Below are 18152 nucleotides of genomic sequence, written 5' to 3' on the forward strand. Positions count from 1 at the left end.
GCTCAGGAGGTTGGGGCATGGTTTTGGGGAACACGGGTCCTGCTGGCTCTTGTTGCCTCCCTGGCCAGACAGCATCTCCCCAGCCTGGGTCTCAGTTGCCTCCTCCGGGACCTGTGCAGTGCACAGCTTCCACTGACGGTCACCGTCTCCGTTTCGCACAGGCCACGGCGATTACGCCTACCAGCAGTCATCCTACACGGAGCAGAGCTACGACCGGTCCTTCGAGGAGTCCACGCAGCACTACTATGAGGGGGGTAAGGAGCACGGCCGCGTGCTGGGCTCGAGCGTAAGTGCCACACGCAGCAGAGTTAAGACGCTGCACCCTTAGGAGCACGCAGTGCCTGCCTTCAGCGAGTCCCTTAAATCACAGCACAGCGCGTGGGAGGAGAGACAGTGTGTTCTGGGAGCTGGAAATTCAGGCTGTGTCGGGAGCCCCGCTTGCCTTATGTGCGTGTTCGTGAGACAGGAAAGGATTCAGCCGGCCATGCTGGGGTTGGGGGCACAGACTTGGTTATTGGGTCCAGCCAGGGAGCGTGGGGCCTGTAACAGGAAGGATTCAGCCGGCCATGCTGGGGTTGGGGACACAGACTCTGTTATTGGGTCTGGCCAGGGAGCGTGGGGCCTGCGAGCCACTCTCAGAGCTTCCTCAGCTGGAGGCCAGCAGTGGCTGCGCTGGGTGTGGCCTCGCGTTTCTTCAGACACCTGCAGGCCAGGAAACGCACATCTGTGGCTGGGGGCTTGCCGCCCATCATGGCAGTCCTGGGCAGTGCTGCGCTGGGGGCTGTGTGTCGGGTGGACTTGCCCCTTTCTGTGGTGTCTGTGCCCCCACCCTGGCTGCCCTGAAACCCCAACAGAACATCCCAGAATGTGGAGTTGGGAAGAGGTACACACAGCCAGTTCCAGTCCCACCCCGGGATAAAGATGGCCCCCAGAGAAGAGCTGATGATCGCCTGCGGGATTGCATGACCTCGTCCGGGAGGGAAGGCGGGCCTGCAGTCCCTGGGGAGAGGGGCCTCGTGTCTGCTGACGCTGACCGGCAGGCAGCAGTGGCTGAGGCCTTCCCACTGCAGGGCTGTGATTTATCAAGAGGTAACAGTGTTGGTGAGGCTTCACCAGGTACACAAAGCAGGCGGGCACTAAACGGCTACAGATTTCCTTGTTTGGGTTACTTCTTAAAGAATTGGATGTGTAAAGGTTTTGCTTCTGAGCTTACACATCTCAGCCTGCTATGAAGAAATAAAGCACGCAAGTGTAGGCACATATAGAAACATCACAGTGTGCGCTACAAATGCCTGCGACGTTGAAATGTCAGTTATACCTTTGTAAACCTGGGGGAAACAAAAAGTATATGAATACATAATGAAAGTTTAAAAGAAGAAAGAGCCTAGGTGTTGTGGCTCACGCCTGTAATCCCAGCACTTTGGGAGGCCAAGGCAGGCGGATCACTTGAGGCCAGGAATTTGAGACCAGCCTGACCAACGTGGTGAAACCCCATCTCTACCAAAAAATACAAATATTAGCTGGCCATGGTGGTGCACGCCTGTAGTCCCAGTTACTCAGGCGGAGGCGGGAGAATTGCTTAAACCTGGGAAGTGGAGGTTGCAGTGAGCCGAGATCGTGCCACTGCATTCCAGCCTTGCGACAGGATAAGACCCTGTCTCAAAAAAAAAAAAAAAAATTAGCTCGGTGCATTAGTTCACACCTGTAATCCCAGCACTTTAGTTCACACCTGTAATCCCAGCACTTTAGGAAGCTGAGGTGGGTGGATAACCTGAGGTCAGGAGTTTGAGACCAGCCTGGCCAACACGGTGAAACCCCATCTCTACTAAAAATACAAAAATTAGTTGGACATGGTGGCATGTGCCTGTAATCTGAGCTACTCAAGAGGCTGAGGCAGGAGAATTGCTTGAACCCGGGAGGTGTAGGTTGCAGTGAGCTGAGATCATGCCATTGCACTCCAGCCTGGACAACAAGAGTGAAACTTTGTCTCAAAAAAAATAAAAAGAAATAAAAAAAAGAAATGGCCAGGCATGGTGGCTTACGCCTGTAATCCCAGCACTTTGGGAGGCCAGTGGAGGAAGATTGCTTGAGCTCAGGAGTTTTTTTTTTTTTTTTTTTTTTTTTTGAGACGGAGTCTCGCTCTGTCGCCGAGGCTGGAGTGCAGTGGTACGATCTCGGCTCACTGCCACCTCCGCCTTCCGGGTTCAAGCAATTCTCCTGCCTCAGCCTCTTGAGTAGCTCGGATTACAGGCCCCACCACCACGCCCAGCTAATTTTTGTATTTTCAGTAGAGATGGGGTTTCATCATGTTGGTCAGTCTGGTCTCGAACCCCTGACCTCATGATCCACCTGCCTCAGCCTCCCAAAGTGCTGGGATTACAGGCGTGAGCCACCGCGCCCGGCCGAGCTCAGGAGTTTGAGGCCAGCATGGGCAACATGGCAAAATCCTTTCTCTCCCGGGAAAAAAAAAAAAAATGCCGGGCATGGTGGCGGGTACCTGTAATCCCAGCTACTCAGGAGGCTGAGGTGGGAGAATTGCTCGAACCCAGAGGCAGAGGTTGCAGTGAGTTGAGATTGCGCTACAGCACTCCAGCCTGGGTGACCGAGCCAGACCCTGTCTCAAAACAAAAGCCACCCTGTGGCCAGCGCCCAGAGGCTATCTTCTGGCATATTGGCTGCAGTGGTGCCTCCGTAAGCCCTGGGAGTCAGCAGGATCTCTGCCATCATGGGCTTGGCCCTGTCCCTTCCAACTAGAGCACAGCGTTCAGCCTTGTCCATGGCGAGGTGTCCACATGCATCTGCCCAAGGCTGCCACACTTTGTCCCAAAAACAAACGCAGGATGTGCTGCTCAGCCTTTTAGTGTCTGATGTAGCTACTTTTTTTTTTTTTTTTTTAAAGAGACAGGGTCTTGCCCTATCACCTAGGCTGGAGTGCAGTGGCCTGATCGTGGCACACTGCAGCCTGGAAATCCCAGGCTCAAGTGATCCTCCTGCTTCAGCCTCTCGAATTGCTGGGACTAAAGGCATGCACCACCAGGCCTGGCTTTTTTTTTTTTTTTTTTTAATTTTTGTAGAGATAAGGTCTCGCCATGTTGCCCAGGCTGGTTTTGAACTCCTGGGCTCAAGTGCCACCTCAGCCTCCTACAGTGCAGGGGCTCCAGGTGTGCGCCATCGTGCCCGGCTGATAGGTACTTCCGTAGCTTGTTGTGGGTTACGTACTCTTGCCTTCCATCATTGATGAGAAATTTGCTGAAAAGCTTAGTAACCTCAAGACCAGTAAGACAGATGGTGTGGTTTCCTCCTTGATTTAGAAGCATTTTATTCCATCTGTTTGTTACACTCTGACATGAGGAGTGCACATACGTAGGTGACACTTTACCCTGCAGCAGATGGTACTGTGAAGTCTTGTGTGTCATAGCCACCTTCAAACACAACTGTGGCCCATGGTGCAGTGGAGAGGCTGGGGGGACGTTAGGAGGAATGGGTCAAAGGCACCATAAAGAACTTTCCAGGCCGGGTGCAGTGGCTCCCACCTGTGATCCCAGCATCAGGCCAGGTGCGGTGGCTCCCACCTGTGATCCCAGCATTGTGGGGGCCAGGGCAGAGGATCACGTGAGCCTGAGAGGTTGAGACCAGCCTAGGCAACATAGTAAGACCCCCTCTCTACTAAAAAACATTAGCCAGGTGTGGTGGCATGCGCCTGTTGTCCCAGCTACTTGGGAGGCTGAGGCAGGAGCATAGCTTGAGCCCGGGAGGTCGAAGCTGTACTTAACTATGATCACACCACTGCGCTCCAGCCTTGGCAACAGAGCAAGACCCTGTCTCAAAAATAAAAAGAATTTTCCAACTTTTGAGTCATCCCACAGCAGGATGAGTGGGACAGGCTGGTGCTGGAATTGTTCGTGGTGACGGCATCAGTCAGGAGCCTGCAGAATGTGATAAAACGAGAGGGTGTTCATGCGCAGGGCACCAGTAATAGGAGGGGACCAGAGTGGGGCTGACCAAGCCAGGAGGGGACAGCAGGGGCCACGGGGTCACTTGTGCTGGGCAGGAGCATCGGGATGTGGTGCTCGGTGGGGGAGGGGCCAGGAGAGGGCGCGAGTCCCGCGTTCGCGTCACAGTGAGGTTTGCAGTGACGCATACTGGACAGAGCGCAGCCCCTCGTGACCTGGCGTCTGGGCGCCATTGCTGCTAGGAGAGACCGCCCATGAGCTGCCAAAGCCAGGTATGGAGCTGGATGCGTGGGATGCGCCTCTGTGAAAATGCAGGCAAGAGGAGACTGTGCCCTTGCACACACGCACACTCACACCGTCAGCCAATGGACAAACACCAAAACAACCAACACAAATGCTTCCGGGTAGGAGATGGGGTTAGGGCTCAGGCAGTCCAGAGCAGGAGTGGAAGCGGCCACCTTCCCAGGACCTCTTGAAGGTATGGGTCTGTCTGTATGTACCTTTGAATCATGTAGATGTATTGGCAGCTTCAGAAGTTAAATTAAACATCATTGGGGCGGGGCACAGTGGCTCACGCCTGTAATCTCAGCACTCTGGGAGGCTGAGGCGGGTGGATCACTTGAGATCAGTAGTTTGAGACTAGCCTGGCCACCATGGTGAAACCCCATCTCTACCAAAAATACAAAAACTAGCTGGGCTTGGTGGCGCATGTCTGTAAAGCCAGCTGCTTGCGAGGCTGAGGCATGAGAATCACTTGAACCCAGGAGGCAGAGGTAGCAGTGAGCCAAGATCACGCAACTGCACTCCAGCCTGGGGCGGCAAAGCGAGACTCCATCTCCAAAAAAAAAAAGGAACATCATTGGCTGTCACAGAAACTGAAAGGACCTCACTTTATGGCTGTCCACACCGTCCACACCTCCTGGAGTCCCGAGCGTGGCTGGCGTGTCGTATGCATTTCTCAGGCCCTCGCCAGGTGGTGACCAGCGTGTCCCAGGAGTGGACGACAGGGTGGTGTGGCCGGGGCCTGTGGGACATATCTTCCCTGGGCAGCGCTGGGGCCGCCTTGGCTGCATCCTCATGTGGATCACTGTGTTTTTATGGTTTTTATGTGACACGGCTTTGAGCGTCGTTCACGTGTTCCTCGTGGCTCATTGTGTCCACATCTTGCTCCTGAGGAAGCAGAGGGTGTGCTGTGGCCTCTTGTTTCACACACAGACGCACCATGCTGCCCGGCACCTTCTCACAGGCACCCCGCAGAATGCCAGAGGATTCTTAGAGAAAGAAAAGAGCTGGGCGCGGTGGCTCACGCCTGTAATCTCAGCACTTTGGGAGGCTGGGGCAGGCGGATCACGAGGTCAGGAGATCGAGACCATCGTGGCTAACACGGTGAAACCCCGTCTCTACTAAAAATACAAAAAAATTAGCCGGGCATGGTGGCGGGCGCCTGTTGTCCCAGCTACTCAGGAGGCCGAGGCAGGAGAATGGCGTGAACCCCGGAGGCAGAGCTTGCAGTGAGCCGAGATTGTGCCACTGCACTCCAGCCTGGGTGACAGAGCGAGACTCCGTCTCGAAAAGAAAAGAAAGAACCCTGGAGTACTTGCTGGTTGTGGAGGAAGGCCCCACATCTGCCCGCCCTGTTGCTGTCCTGTTGAGAGCACGGCCTGGGCTCCCCCGAGCCCTGCAGATTTCATGAAACACATCTGAAAACGGCGAAGGCCTTTTCCACAGATGTCGTGCCCCCTTTCCCTGCAGTTATCTCAGCAGCCCCCTTTCTTTGGGGATAGGGCGGCTGCTGCCAGTTCACACTAGATCGCCTGAGCACCCACTGGGGTGTGAGAGCCAGGCCTGGTCCCTGTGTGTGGGGGCTGGGTGTTCTGAGCTGGCACTCTCACAGTTGTTGCATACCTGCTGGGTGCCAGGGCAAAGCTGGCCCATTTCCTACAAACTGGCTCCTTTATTTTTTTTTTTTTGTTTATGTTTTTCTGAGATGGAGTCTCGCTCTTTGCCCAGGCTGGAGTGCAGTGGTGCGATCTCGGCTCACTGCAACCTCCTCCTCCTAGGTTCACACCATTCTCCTGCCTCAGCCTCCCGAGTAGCTGGGACTACAGGCTCCCGCCACCACGCCCGGCTAATTTTTTGTATTTTTAGTAGAGACGGGGTTTCACCATGTTAGCCAGGATGATCTCGATCTCCTGACCTTGTGATCCACCCGCCTCGGCCTCCCAAAGTGCTGGGATTACAGGCGTGAGCCACCGCACCCGGCCACAAACTGGCTCCTTTATTATGTAAAGAATAAAGTGGGCTATAAAACATGAGAATATGCAGGCTGACCCCCAAAAGCCTGACACCCTTGAAAACCCACTCCCCCATGTCTCAGATGGCTTTCATGGGGGCAGGAGAAAGGATAGTGACCTTAAGTCTTCTCCCGTGACGGTGACAGCTCGTTTGCCAGCTGTTGCTGGAACCGGCCCTGGATTTAGAGGAAGGCATTGGAAGTTCAAGACTCAAGGTACTTCCTGGATAGAGAATAACTGGAAAGGCTCAAGTAAGTTTTTCCAAAGCTCTCGCCTTAGGAGGAGTTCAGCCTGGAATAAGAGCGTGTGTTAGTTTTGTCATCCCATCTAACTACAGATTGAATTACCCTGATAGGTTTTTAAGCCATTCCAGTGTGCATTATCTCAATAAAGCTGTTATTTAAAAAAAATACTAGATTGCAGTTTTAAAATACTTAAATTTTACAGCTTCTAAAAAAGGAAAGTTATTTCCAACCAGAAAAGTAAAGTAGAAAATGGATTCTTTGCGCAGAGCATGGTGGCTTACGCCTGTAATCCCAGCACTTTGGAAGGCAGGGGCAGCAGGATTGCTTGAGGCCAAGAGTTCAAGACCAGCCTGGGAAACATAGGGAGACCCTGTCTCTACAAAAGATTTAAAATTACCTGGGCATGGTCGGGCACCGTGGCTCACGCCTGTAATCCTAGCACTTTAGGAGGCCAAGGTGAACGGATCACAAGGTCAGGAGATCGAGACCATCCTGGCTAACATGGTGAAACTCCATCTCTACTAAAAATACAAAAAATTAGCCTGGCGTTGTGGCGGGCACCTGTAGTCCCAGCTACTCGGGAGGCTGAGGCAGGAGAATGGCGTGAACCCGGGGGGGGCGGAGCTTGCACTGAGCTGAGATCTCGCCACTGCACTCCAGCCTGGGCAACAGAGCGAAACTCCACCTCAAAAAAAAAAAAAATTATCTGGGCACGCTGGCACACACTGTAGTCCTAGCTACTCGGGAGGCTGAAGTGAGAGGAACACTTGAGCCAGGGAGAAGGAGGCTGCAGTGAGCTCTCATTGCACCGCTGCACTCCAGCCTGGGTGCCAGAGCGAGGCCCTGTCTCTGAAAAAAAAAAAAAATTATATCTGCAAAGACCCTATGTCCAAATAAGGTTCCATTCACAGGTACTTGGAGTTAGGACATCAGCATCTCTCTGGGGAGCACAGTTTGACCCGCGACGCTGGCGTTCATCTCTGTCTTAGTTGTCATATTAACCATTTCGTTTCTTAGCTTTCCATTTGTATTTCTATAAGATAAAGGTGTAGTATAGTATTTGAATGGTTGTGAAAAAATAAACATGCCGAAGCAATGGATTTGGTTTTGGGATTCCAAAGTTACCGTGTCGTGAGTGGGCCACAGAATGAGCCCCCTTAGCCCAGGTGGGGAAAGTCATTTCTGTGTCTTCTCCTCCCTCCAGGAAACTCCCAGTACAGCCAGCAGCAGGCCGGGTACCAGCAGGGTGCCGCGCAGCAGCAGACGTACTCCCAGCAGCAGTACCCCAGCCAGCAGAGCTACCCCGGGCAGCAGCAGGGCTACGGTAAGAGGCGAGCACGGTCCTCGGGGCCCCCCAGCGCCCACCCCTGCCCCTGCCACACATGGGTACGTGCTCAGTACCCCAGCCAGCAGAGCTACCCCGGGCAGCAGCAGGGCTACGGTAAGAGGCGAGCACGCTCCTCGGGGCCCCCCAGTGCCCACCCCTGCCCCTGCCACATGTGGGTACATGCCCGGTGACGCTGGTGCTCAGGCAGATGTGTAATAAACTTATTTTGAATACCTTTAGGTTTCCAGAAAAGTTGGAAACATCCATGCACGTAGACCTGAAACATCTTATTTTAACTTAAACATAAATTCATTGCCCACGTGGTCTGTGACGGGAGCCAGTGTCCCGTGTATCCGTCACCTGCACGCCTCAGGCCCAGCTTCGACCTCTTTGACAGAGCAGGTCAAAGCCTGTGGGTCTCAGCCTTCACTGCAGCTTACAATCACCCAGGAAACTTCTGAAAAATAAGGTGTGGGCTGCCCCAGGTCTTTTGTTGGAGCAGAATCTCAGTTCTCAGGATGAGCTCCACACACGTGGTTTCTTATGAGGCACGTGCCTGATTCTGCTGTGCTTATTTAGCCCTTTACAGCCGTTACTAATTAAATAGTATAAAAATTACTTGAGGCCAGGCGTGGTGGCTCACGCCTATAATCCCAGCACTTTGGGAGGCTGAGGTGGGCGGATGACCTGAGGTCAGGGGTTCAAGACCAGCCTGACCAATATGGTGAAACCTCGTCTCTACTAAAAATACAAAAATTAGCTGGGCATGGTGGTGGGGGCCTATAGTCCCAGCTACTCAGGAGATGAGACAGGAGAATTGCTTGAACCAGGAGGTAGAGGTCGCAGTGAGCCGAGATCACACCACTACACTTCAGCCTAGGCGATAGAGTGAGACTCCTCCTCAAAAAATAAAAATAAAAAAATAAATTACTTGAGGCTCAGTGTGGTGGCTCATGTCTATAATCCCAGCACTTTGGGAGGCTGAGGCAGGAGGATTGCTTGAGCCCAGGAGTTCGAGACCAGCCTGGATGACATAGTGAGACCATCTCTACAAAAAATACAAAAATTAGCCAGGCATGGTGGCACACTCCTGTGGTCCCAGCTACTTGGGAGGCTGAGGCAGGAGAATCACTTGAGCCTGGGAGGTGGAGGTTGCGGTGAGCCAAGATCACGCCACTGCACTCCAGCCTGGCTTGGGTGACAGAGTGACACCCTGCCTCAAAAAAAAAAAAAAAAAAAAAATTGGCCTCTATCAGTTCTTGCCGGAGCCTTTGACTTAGCCTTCCTAGAGACGATGTCTCTGTCTCACCTGCTGCAGGTTTTCAGCAGCTCCCGTGGTAGTTCAGTGACAAGTTACAGCAGCCAGTGTGACTGGGGCCAGCGGGTTCTGGAGGGCTGTCCTGCCTTCAGGTAGCAGCAGTTCTGGGATGATGGAGAGAGCCCATCAGCCCTCGCCATGCTGGTGGGGGGCCTGGGGCACAGTCCTGGGACCTCACAGGACTGGAGGGGCTGGTGAGTCGATTACGTGGTGCTCTCGCTGTACAGAGTTAACGTGGAGCACGTGCAGGTGCCAGGTGTTCTGGAGATTGACAAAAGGCTGATGCATTGAGACAGGAATTTTTCAAGGAGAAGAGGAAGTTTTAAAAAAAATTTTAAGTTAAGAAAAAAAAAAAAAAGATGTGCCCGTTTTGGCCGGCCTCACAGTTCCTGGTGTTTTCTCAGGGCCTGCCCAGGGAGCCCCATCACAGTACCCCGGCTACCAGCAAGGCCAAGGCCAGCAGTACGGAAGCTACCGAGCACCGCAGACAGCGCCATCTGCCCAGCAGCAGCGGCCCTACGGCTATGAACAGGCAAGCTTTCTGGATGTTTCCAGATGTGCCCATCCACCGCGCCTGTCGAGACATAATGAAGATTTCTCTTATGGCCATGAGGAATAATGAGCTGGAACTAACTGGCTTCCAGGGTTCCTTCCAGAATGTTAAGTCTCTGAGCCTGTAAGGTTTTGCAGAATTACCTCTGTGTATACGCTCACCTCAGTCATCCAGCTGGCTTTTCATACCCTAAGCTCACCGTTAGATCTGCACGCCTGGTTCTCACATTCATTCACTCTGCCAATGTTTGTCACGTACTGGGTACGCGTCCGGTCTCTGCTGAGTGCTTGGCGTGTGGCCGCGACACGAACCCTGCACTTTTAGAGCTTATGTCTCGCTACAGAGACATAAGGTGGTCCCACAGGGCCAGACTGTGCTGAGGACAGAGCGGGGGGCCCCAAATGGAGCCCGCCTTCCAGATGGGGGCGCAGGCGACCGCATTTGGCCCGTGTGGACAATTCCAGGACGAAGACACAGCGGGGAGTGGCTGGCAGCCCCAGGCTCAGCCTAGGGAGGGGGAAGCCCTTTCTGCCCAGGAACAGTGAGCAGGGCTTTGAAGGAGCTGAGGAAAGAGCAGCTTGGAAGATGGAAGAGCGGGAGCTCTCGGGACAGTGAGGAGGCCGATGTGGCGGGAGGTGACAGGGACAGGTGGGCGTGGGGGCCTCCATAAAGCAGACATCGCTTTCCCTCTGAGTGGGATGGGGCCCCTGGAGGAGGACAGGGTCTGTGTGGTGGGAGCACTGCAGGAGCGAGGGCCTCCTAGAGGAGAATGAGCCAGGCAAGGGAAGAGGGCGTGCCAAGGTCCTGAGGCACCAGGAGGTTTGTCCCAGTGAAGGCAGCCTGAAGGAGGCTCGGTGGCTGGAGCACGGGGCATATGAAGGAGAATGGTCTGGGACATTTTTTGGAGCCTCCTTTGAGAGAGTCCTTAGCAGGAAGTGGCTCTGTGTTGGTGACTCTGAGCTGGCTGGAGGTATTAGGGACACTTTACACTGCCAGTGAAATTTCAAAGCACTACATCGCTCAAGTTTGTTTTTCTCAGGGAATTGGGTACGTAAGAGGCCAAACACTGTTTTTTAAATGCTTCTTGTCCTCCTTCTTCAAGAGGGCAAAGGGTCACCAGGTAGATGTAGAGAAGCCTAAAGACCATGTAACACAGTCTCCCTGCCAGGGCACCGTACTCGGCCATGCCTGGGAAGGGCACGCCGATGAGGCATTTACACAGATGTCAGGAGGGCTCTGGTGTGCTCTCAGGACACTGTGAGGCCACTGTAGCCGACGCAGGGGCCGCCTCTCCCCAGTGTGTGCTGGGCGCTGGTCAGTGGGGAGCAGGCCCCAGCTTGGCCCTCCAGGTTTGCACAGGAGTGTCATGCTGGAGTCTGGAAGGACAGCAGTCTGCATCCTGATGTTAAATTAGAATTATATTTGAATGATTCTGATGAGACGCCATACCTCCTTCATACAGTCCTGAAAATAACTTATTTGGATTTTGTGAAATAAGTGAATGTCCTAACTTAATTATAAGACTGAAGCAGAGGACATATAACTTTATACCTACCTATGAAAAGACCGTGACCGGTCGTGGTGGCCCATGCCTGTAATCCCAGCACTTTGGGAGGCCAAGGCAGGAGGATCACTAGAGCCCAGGAGTTTGAGACCAGCCAGGGCAACATAGCAAGACCTGTCTCTACAAAAAATAAAGTAGTCAGGCATGGTGGTGCATGCCTGTAATCCCAGCTACTTGGAAGGCTGAGGCACGAGGATCCCTTGAGCCCAGGAGGTCGAGGCTGTAGTGAGTCGTGATTGCACCATTACACTCCAGCCTGGGCTACAGAGAGCGAGACTTTGTCTTAAAAAAAGGAAAAAGAAAGGCCAGGCGTGGGGGCTTACACCTGTAATCCCAGCACTTTGGGAGGCTGAGGCGGGTAGATCACCTGCAGTCAGGAGTTCGAGAGCAGCCTAGCCAACATGGTGAAACCCCATCTCTGCTAAAAATACAAAAATTAGCCGGGTGCCTGTAAGCCCAGCTATTCGGGAAGCTGAGGTGGGAGAATTGCTTGAACCGGGAAGGCAGAGGTGAGTTGAGATCACGCCACTGCACCCCAGCCTGGGCGACAGAGAGACTCCATCTCAAAAAAAAGAAAAGAAAAAGACACAGAGCAATGGGGAAGATAGAGAATAGAATTTCACATCTGGGGGGAAATGTGTCCATCTAACTGCAAAATATTAACATAAGATAGCCTTTAGTCAGCATCCAGTGTAGCTGGCCGTGGCGCTTTGGCACAGCACTGCCGGCGCTGGGCGTCTCCTAGGGGCCATTGTGCACACTGTGTTACGTTTGCAGCACCCCTGGCCTCCACCACGATGCCAGTAGCACCCCCATTGCCCAGTCTGACAATTTAAAATGACTCCAGACATTGTCAGATGCCCCAGGGGCAAAATTGTCTCCATTTGAGAACCACTGGGCTACACTTAAACATGTGCTGAGGCGGCCGGGCGCTGTGGCTCACGCCTATAGCACTTTGGAAAGCTGAGGCGGGCGGGAGCAGATAGAGACGGAGGTTGCAGTGAGCTGAGATCGCGCCATTGCATTCCAGCATGGGCAACAAGAGCGAAACTCTGTCTCAAAAAAAAAAAAAAGGTGCTGAGGCATTGGGGCTGCCAGTGGTTTTATAGGGCTCCAGGGCTGCCATGCCTTCAGCTGAGCAGCTCTGGATTTGAGGCTTTCCGTCTTACCCAATGGTGCAGGGGCAGAAAGACATCAGAACAGACTCCCACTAACTAGGATCATCACAGGCAGCTCTGGGAATGAGAATGTGACGTGTTCGGTCAGGCTGGAACAGCTTTCCTCCCTCCCCCACTTCCTCGCTGGGGGCACTCGGGAAATCTGATCATTACCTAGCTGGGGACACATGGAGCACAGGCACGCAGATGATGATCCGCTGTCTTCCTCCGTGGAGAACAGGCACGCGATGATGATCCGCTGTCTCCCCCCGTGGAGCACAGGCACACGATGATGATCCGCTGTCTTCCCCCCGTGGAGAACAGGCACGCGGATGATGATCCGCTGTCTCCCCCCGTGGAGCACAGGCACGCGATGATGATCCGCTGTCTCCCCCCGTGGAGAACAGGCACGCGATGATGATCCGTTGTCTCCCCCCGTGGCAGTCTCCTGAGTGGCTTTCACCACAGATCCGATGCTCCGTTTTGCTGCCCAAGGAATTCTGCCTTGCGGCCTTGTGGGGCACAGGCTCTCTAGTTTCTCTTCATGTTGTTTTTTGTTGTTGTTTTTGAGATGGAGTCTTGTTCTGTTGCCCAGGCTGGAGGGCAGTGGCACGATCTCGCTCACTGCAGCCTCTGCCTCCCGGGTTCTAGCGATTCTCCTGCCTCAGCGTCCGGAGTAGCTGGGATTACAAGCACGTGCTACCACACCTGGCTAATTTTTGTATTTTTAGTAGAGACAGCGTTTTGCCATGTTGGCCAGGGTGGTCTCGAGCTCCTGACCTCAGGTGATCCTTCCAAAGTGCTGGGACTGTAATCCTACAGGCATGAGCCACTGTGTCTGGCCTTTTTTTTTTTTTTTAAGACAGGGTCTCACTCTGTCGCCCAGGCTGGAGTGCATTGGCAGGAACATGGCTCACCGCAGCCTCAACCTCCAGGGCATGCGCCACAACATGTGGCTTATTCTTTTTTTTTTTTTTTTCTTTTTTTGAGACAAGGTCTCACTCTGTCACCCAGACTGGAATACAGTGGCATGATCTCAGTTCACTGCAACCTCCACCTCTCAGGCCCAGTGATTCTCCTGCCTCAGCCTCCCAAGTAGCTGGGATTACAGGCACGTGCCACTACCACCTGGCTAATTTTTTTTTTTTGTATTTTTAGTAGAGATGGGGTTTCACCATGTTGGCCAGGCTGGTCTTGAACTCCTGACCTCAAATGATCCACCCATCTCGGCCTCCCAAAGTGCTGGGATTGCAGGCGTGAGCCACTGTGCCTGGCCGAGGCTAATTTTTTCTCTTTTTTTTGTAGAGATGGGGTCTTGCTGTGCTGCCCAGGCTGGTCTCAAATTCCTGGGCTCAAGCAGTCCTCCTACCTCGGCCTCCCAAATTCAGATTTTTTTTTGAAACAGGGTCTCACCCAGACTAGAGTGCAGTGGCGCAATCACGGCTCACTGCAGCCTTGACCTCCTGGGCTCAAGCAATCCTCCCACCTCACCCTCCAAGTATCTGGGACTATTGGCACACGCCACCACACCCAGCTAATAGTTGGATTTTTGTAGAGATGGAGTCTGGCCATGTTGCCCAGCCTGGGTCTTCAGATTTTTTTTATAGATTGAAATCCATCACCCTGGTCGTCCCCGCTCCCATTTTCTTACTGTAGCAGGCTGGGGGGAAGATGGTGTTTGCATTGGCTCCCAGTGGGGCCAGCTTGGAGGAGAGCCTTCCTGCATAGCAGGCCCAGCATAAGGCTCTGATGCCAGGCCTGGCACAGGCCCAGCTGCAGCGATGCCAGTGTGTGACTGAACAAATGAACCTTTGGCCCTGTCTACGTTGTTAGCCCCAGGCTTGGCCAGTGGCTTCTGGAAAGCCGTTCGCTGCCCCGCAGAGATGTGAGCAGAGGTTGCTTGCTTGCTGTTGTCCCTCCTACCCCCGTCCGGGCTGGGGTGGACATCTGTCTTCCTTTCACTCATTACTATAGGGGTGTAATCTGTGTCTTGATCTCTTTTAGGGCCAGTATGGAAATTACCAGCAGTAAGGGACACACATTCTGGCTGGAGCCCTTGTGGTAGCGTGTTCATCCAGGGGCCGGATGGGCTGGCGGCAGCTCTGGTGAATTGTGACATGTTGGTTACCTGTTCGCCCAGTGCCACGTCTGCATGTGAAGCGTGCTCATTTCATGCTGGGTATGACGCCGAGCGCACACCACTGGCGTGAGACAGCGCTTGGTGGTGTGATACTTTTGGTGCTGTGTATAGTATTGTATGTCGGTACACGGAGAGGTATCCTTTTTTTGTCCCCCGCCCCCTTCTCAATGTTTCTAGCTAGCTTTGGGGGTCATTTTGTCATCAGAGCATTCTGTGCCCAGGGACAGGACAGATCTCAAGGACACCACAGTCCACCTGTTCCCGTCAACAGACCTTAGGTCTCATTTTCCTCCTCATGCAGTGTTGTAGTGTGGGTTGTCAACTTTTCTTTAACTGGCTACGCCACAGCTGGACACACATGCAGCCCCTGGAGGGCAGCCTCTTCCTGTGCCTCGATGGGGTGGGTGGGAGGGCATCTTCTGTGCGTTGGGTCAGTTTCTGTTACGTAACGAAAAGGATAAACATCTCCCACGGGAGAGGCCACAGATGGCCACTTCCAGAGCTTGCCCATTGCCTGTCTCTCGCCAAATCCGTTTATCCAAAAAGGTACATGTTTTTGTATTAAAAAGTAAACAGGGATCAATGACTGTATTCCAAATAAATATGAATCCCTAAGGGCCGTTGACAAATTGCCTAACCCAGGGCCAGCGGTATTGCTGAAGGAAAGGGGCAGCTCTCTGGGAGGTGGGCCCTCAGAGATTACTCTGGCTTTGACCCTTGTTTAGCTGATGGTCATTTCTGGGATTGGAATATTTAATATGCCCAATTCTAAGTTGATAGGTAATTTTAAATATTCAAACCAAATCTTCCAAACAGTTGGCAAGTTGTTTATTTTATATTATTTCTTCCAGGACCTACTTGCTCAGATCTCCAAGCAAGCATTTCTTTTCTTTTAGGGATGTCTGAAACTCACATCCAGTTACGTTACTGTGTTCTTTCTAATGAAAAGTAAAGGTTTTATATAGAGAAACTTGAGTAATTTTTACATTTCTAAGACATTAAATCCCATTTAAATTCTGTGTGAACATTAAAGACAGCACACTTGCAAAAGTATGGTCAAAGGAAAAAAATCCCACATTTCAATTAACAAGTAGCATGGACATTTGATCAACCTTTAGTTGGAATAATAATATTCATATTTGCTATGAATCCTTTTAAAAAAATCTTTGGATAAATGCTGACAGATTTCCAAGAACTACCAAGAAAATACAAAAGATATCCAATGCTTGATATATGAGGCCTAGTAATAACGATATTTCTCTTTAATTGATGTTTTGTTTTAAAAGTTAAAAGTAATTCTTGGCGTGGTGGTTCACGCCTGTAATCCCAGCACTTTGGGAGGCCGAAGCGGGCGGATCACCTGAGGTCGGGAGTTCGAGACCAGCCTGACCAACATGGAGAAACCCCGTCCCTACTAAAAATGCAAAATTAGCCAGGCATGGTGGTGCATACCTGTAATCCCAGCTGCTCGGGAACCTGAGGCAGGAGAATGGCTTGAACCCAGGAGGCAGAGGTTGTGGTGGGGCAAGATCGCGCCATTGCACCCCAGCCTAGGCAACAAGAGTGAAACTCCGTCTCAAAAAAATAAATAAATAAATAAATAAGTTAAAATTAATTCTTTACCCAGAGTTGAGTGCTTTAGAATTTACAAGTCACTTATGTGTTTTGCTTGAATTAATTCTGACAGCCCCTATGAGGAAATCTGGAGGCAGGTAACAGTTCCCATTTTAGAGATGAAGAACTGAGGCACAGATTAAAGGACTTGCCTGTGTTGAATACCAGTCCTGTTCTAGGACATTCTCCCCTCTTCTAGGAGACAGATGTCACACACAAATGGGGATAGAAGTGTTTATTGTGTAGGCGTTAAGGGTTTCTAAAACCCTTAACACTGGTAAGGGCTTAAAAATAAATGTATATGTTCATGTTCGATTACTGAAATGAGAGTTCGTAATTGCTAATTGACAAAAGTATTAGCAATTTCAGTTAGGGAGTCATCTCCCTTGATTTTGTTCTTTTCCTGTCAATTTTCATAGAACTAATTTGCAAACTCAATCGGGGACTAAAATTTCCCACTGAAAATGTTAAACATTTTAGATAACTGTGAAAATAGTTTATTTTTATTCCTTGCCAATCTGGGAATATGCCTTTTTTGTGTGTTTGTGTGTTTTTTTAAGTGCTGTATTAATAATACTTTCTGAAAGAAAAGGACACTTATCCCAAAACTTCAATCTGAAATGTCTTACATTAAGAATATCTTGAATGTTGTGTATATATTTTAAAAAGCACTTTGCAAAATAGTTTGTACATTTATTTCCTAATTTATACATGATTTTTGGTGTTAATATATTTAATGATTAATAACAGAATGTTTATTTAATGTGCTGTCCATTTTTATGTCATATTATGGGGAAAGTGATGCCAGCAGTTCCTTTTCATTATTCTATCTTCTGTCATATGAATGTTGAGCAAAGCTTAGGCCAACATGAATTGTTTGTGAAGTGTGGTTGATGGTGCTTTGTTTTTTTCTGACTACTTCTATGGAAGGCCAGTGAAGAAGCAAAGGAAGACATGAAAATTGACGCTCATTCTTCTTCCTATTGTTCCCTGACATCCAGCAAATTGTGAATTTGAAAAATGATGGCCAGTTTTCAGAAGTGCTGACAAATTCATATTGGTATGCAAAAGCTCATCACCCATTAAGGTTTGTTGTTGAATCAACAGTACTTAGCATATTAAAACAGTACATCAGAACTCATGCCAACAGTCTTTATGATGGGATTAAGGTGGACAAGATCTCCTAAGATCTGTGAATGGGATTAAGGTGGACAAGATCTCCTAAGATCTGAAAAGAAACCTTAATACGCTCATATGGTTGGAGTGTTAAGTGAACCTCTGATTTTGTCAGGGTTTTTATACGTATAGGCTTGAATGGGGGGGGCACCCCTTCAAAGCTGTACAAAGAAGAAGACTGTTTTCCATTTCCATTTAAAAATTTTTAGCCACTTCACTTCTATTTATTGAACAGGTCAAATTTGTCTTGTTATTTGTGAGTACAGTACATTTAAAAAACATCCTTATCGGTTATTTTTTTTTCAGTCGGAGTTTGACGTATAAATTGTTTATGCTTTTGGTGTAATCTCTTAATAAACTGGTTCTTCAAAAATCATCCTATAAAGTGAGTTTTCATGAAGTTAACGGGATTTTGGTGTGATGTGTTTTGCAAATACTTATTACCAAGACCCGGTAGATTGTCACCTCGGCTCCCGGGCAGAGTTCCCGTGCGTCCGCACCGGATTCCCCGCGGCGGCAAGGCGAAGCCAGGGTAAGGGCGGTGGGGACGGCGCCCCGGGGCTGCCCTGCGGTCCCCACTGCCTGCTCTGCGTTGCCCCGTAGCCTCCTCGGGCAACGGCGGTGTCCTCGTCAGACCCGGGAGGCTCCGCAAACGCCGGAGGGGTCAGAGGAGCTGGGGGACCCTGGGCACCGGGTGGAACGGGCGGGGCGGCTGTCCTTGTGCTCGGGCAGCGAGGGCGCCGGCGAGAAGCGCGGCTGCAGCTGAGCGCTCCGCAGCCCTCCTGCTGTTGCTCCTGCTTCCGCTACCAGG

At 51.3% G+C, this 18152-nt stretch overlaps 1 protein-coding gene across 7 annotated transcripts in view; it reads left to right on the top strand.

The window, feature by feature from the left end:
* SS18L1 (SS18L1 subunit of BAF chromatin remodeling complex) overlaps positions 1-17717 on the top strand; it is a 39998-nt gene extending 22281 nt beyond the window's left edge. For 4 of the 7 annotated variants that reach the window (XM_034947339.3, XM_034947340.3, XM_008963194.5 and 1 more), the window contains 4 exons: positions 162-254; positions 7697-7816; positions 9542-9669; positions 14416-17717. In XM_034947339.3, the coding sequence (XP_034803230.1) occupies positions 162-254; positions 7697-7816; positions 9542-9669; positions 14416-14442 (368 nt within the window). In that variant the 3' untranslated portion in view covers positions 14443-17717. The other 3 variants (XR_004668247.3, XR_008622288.2, XM_034947338.3) reach the window with 2 other exon arrangements.
* Positions 17718-18152: the final 435 nt, after the last annotated feature.

The sequence above is a fragment of the Pan paniscus genome, chromosome 21 (assembly GCF_029289425.2).
Source record: "Pan paniscus chromosome 21, NHGRI_mPanPan1-v2.0_pri, whole genome shotgun sequence".
NCBI lineage: Eukaryota > Metazoa > Chordata > Mammalia > Primates > Hominidae > Pan > Pan paniscus.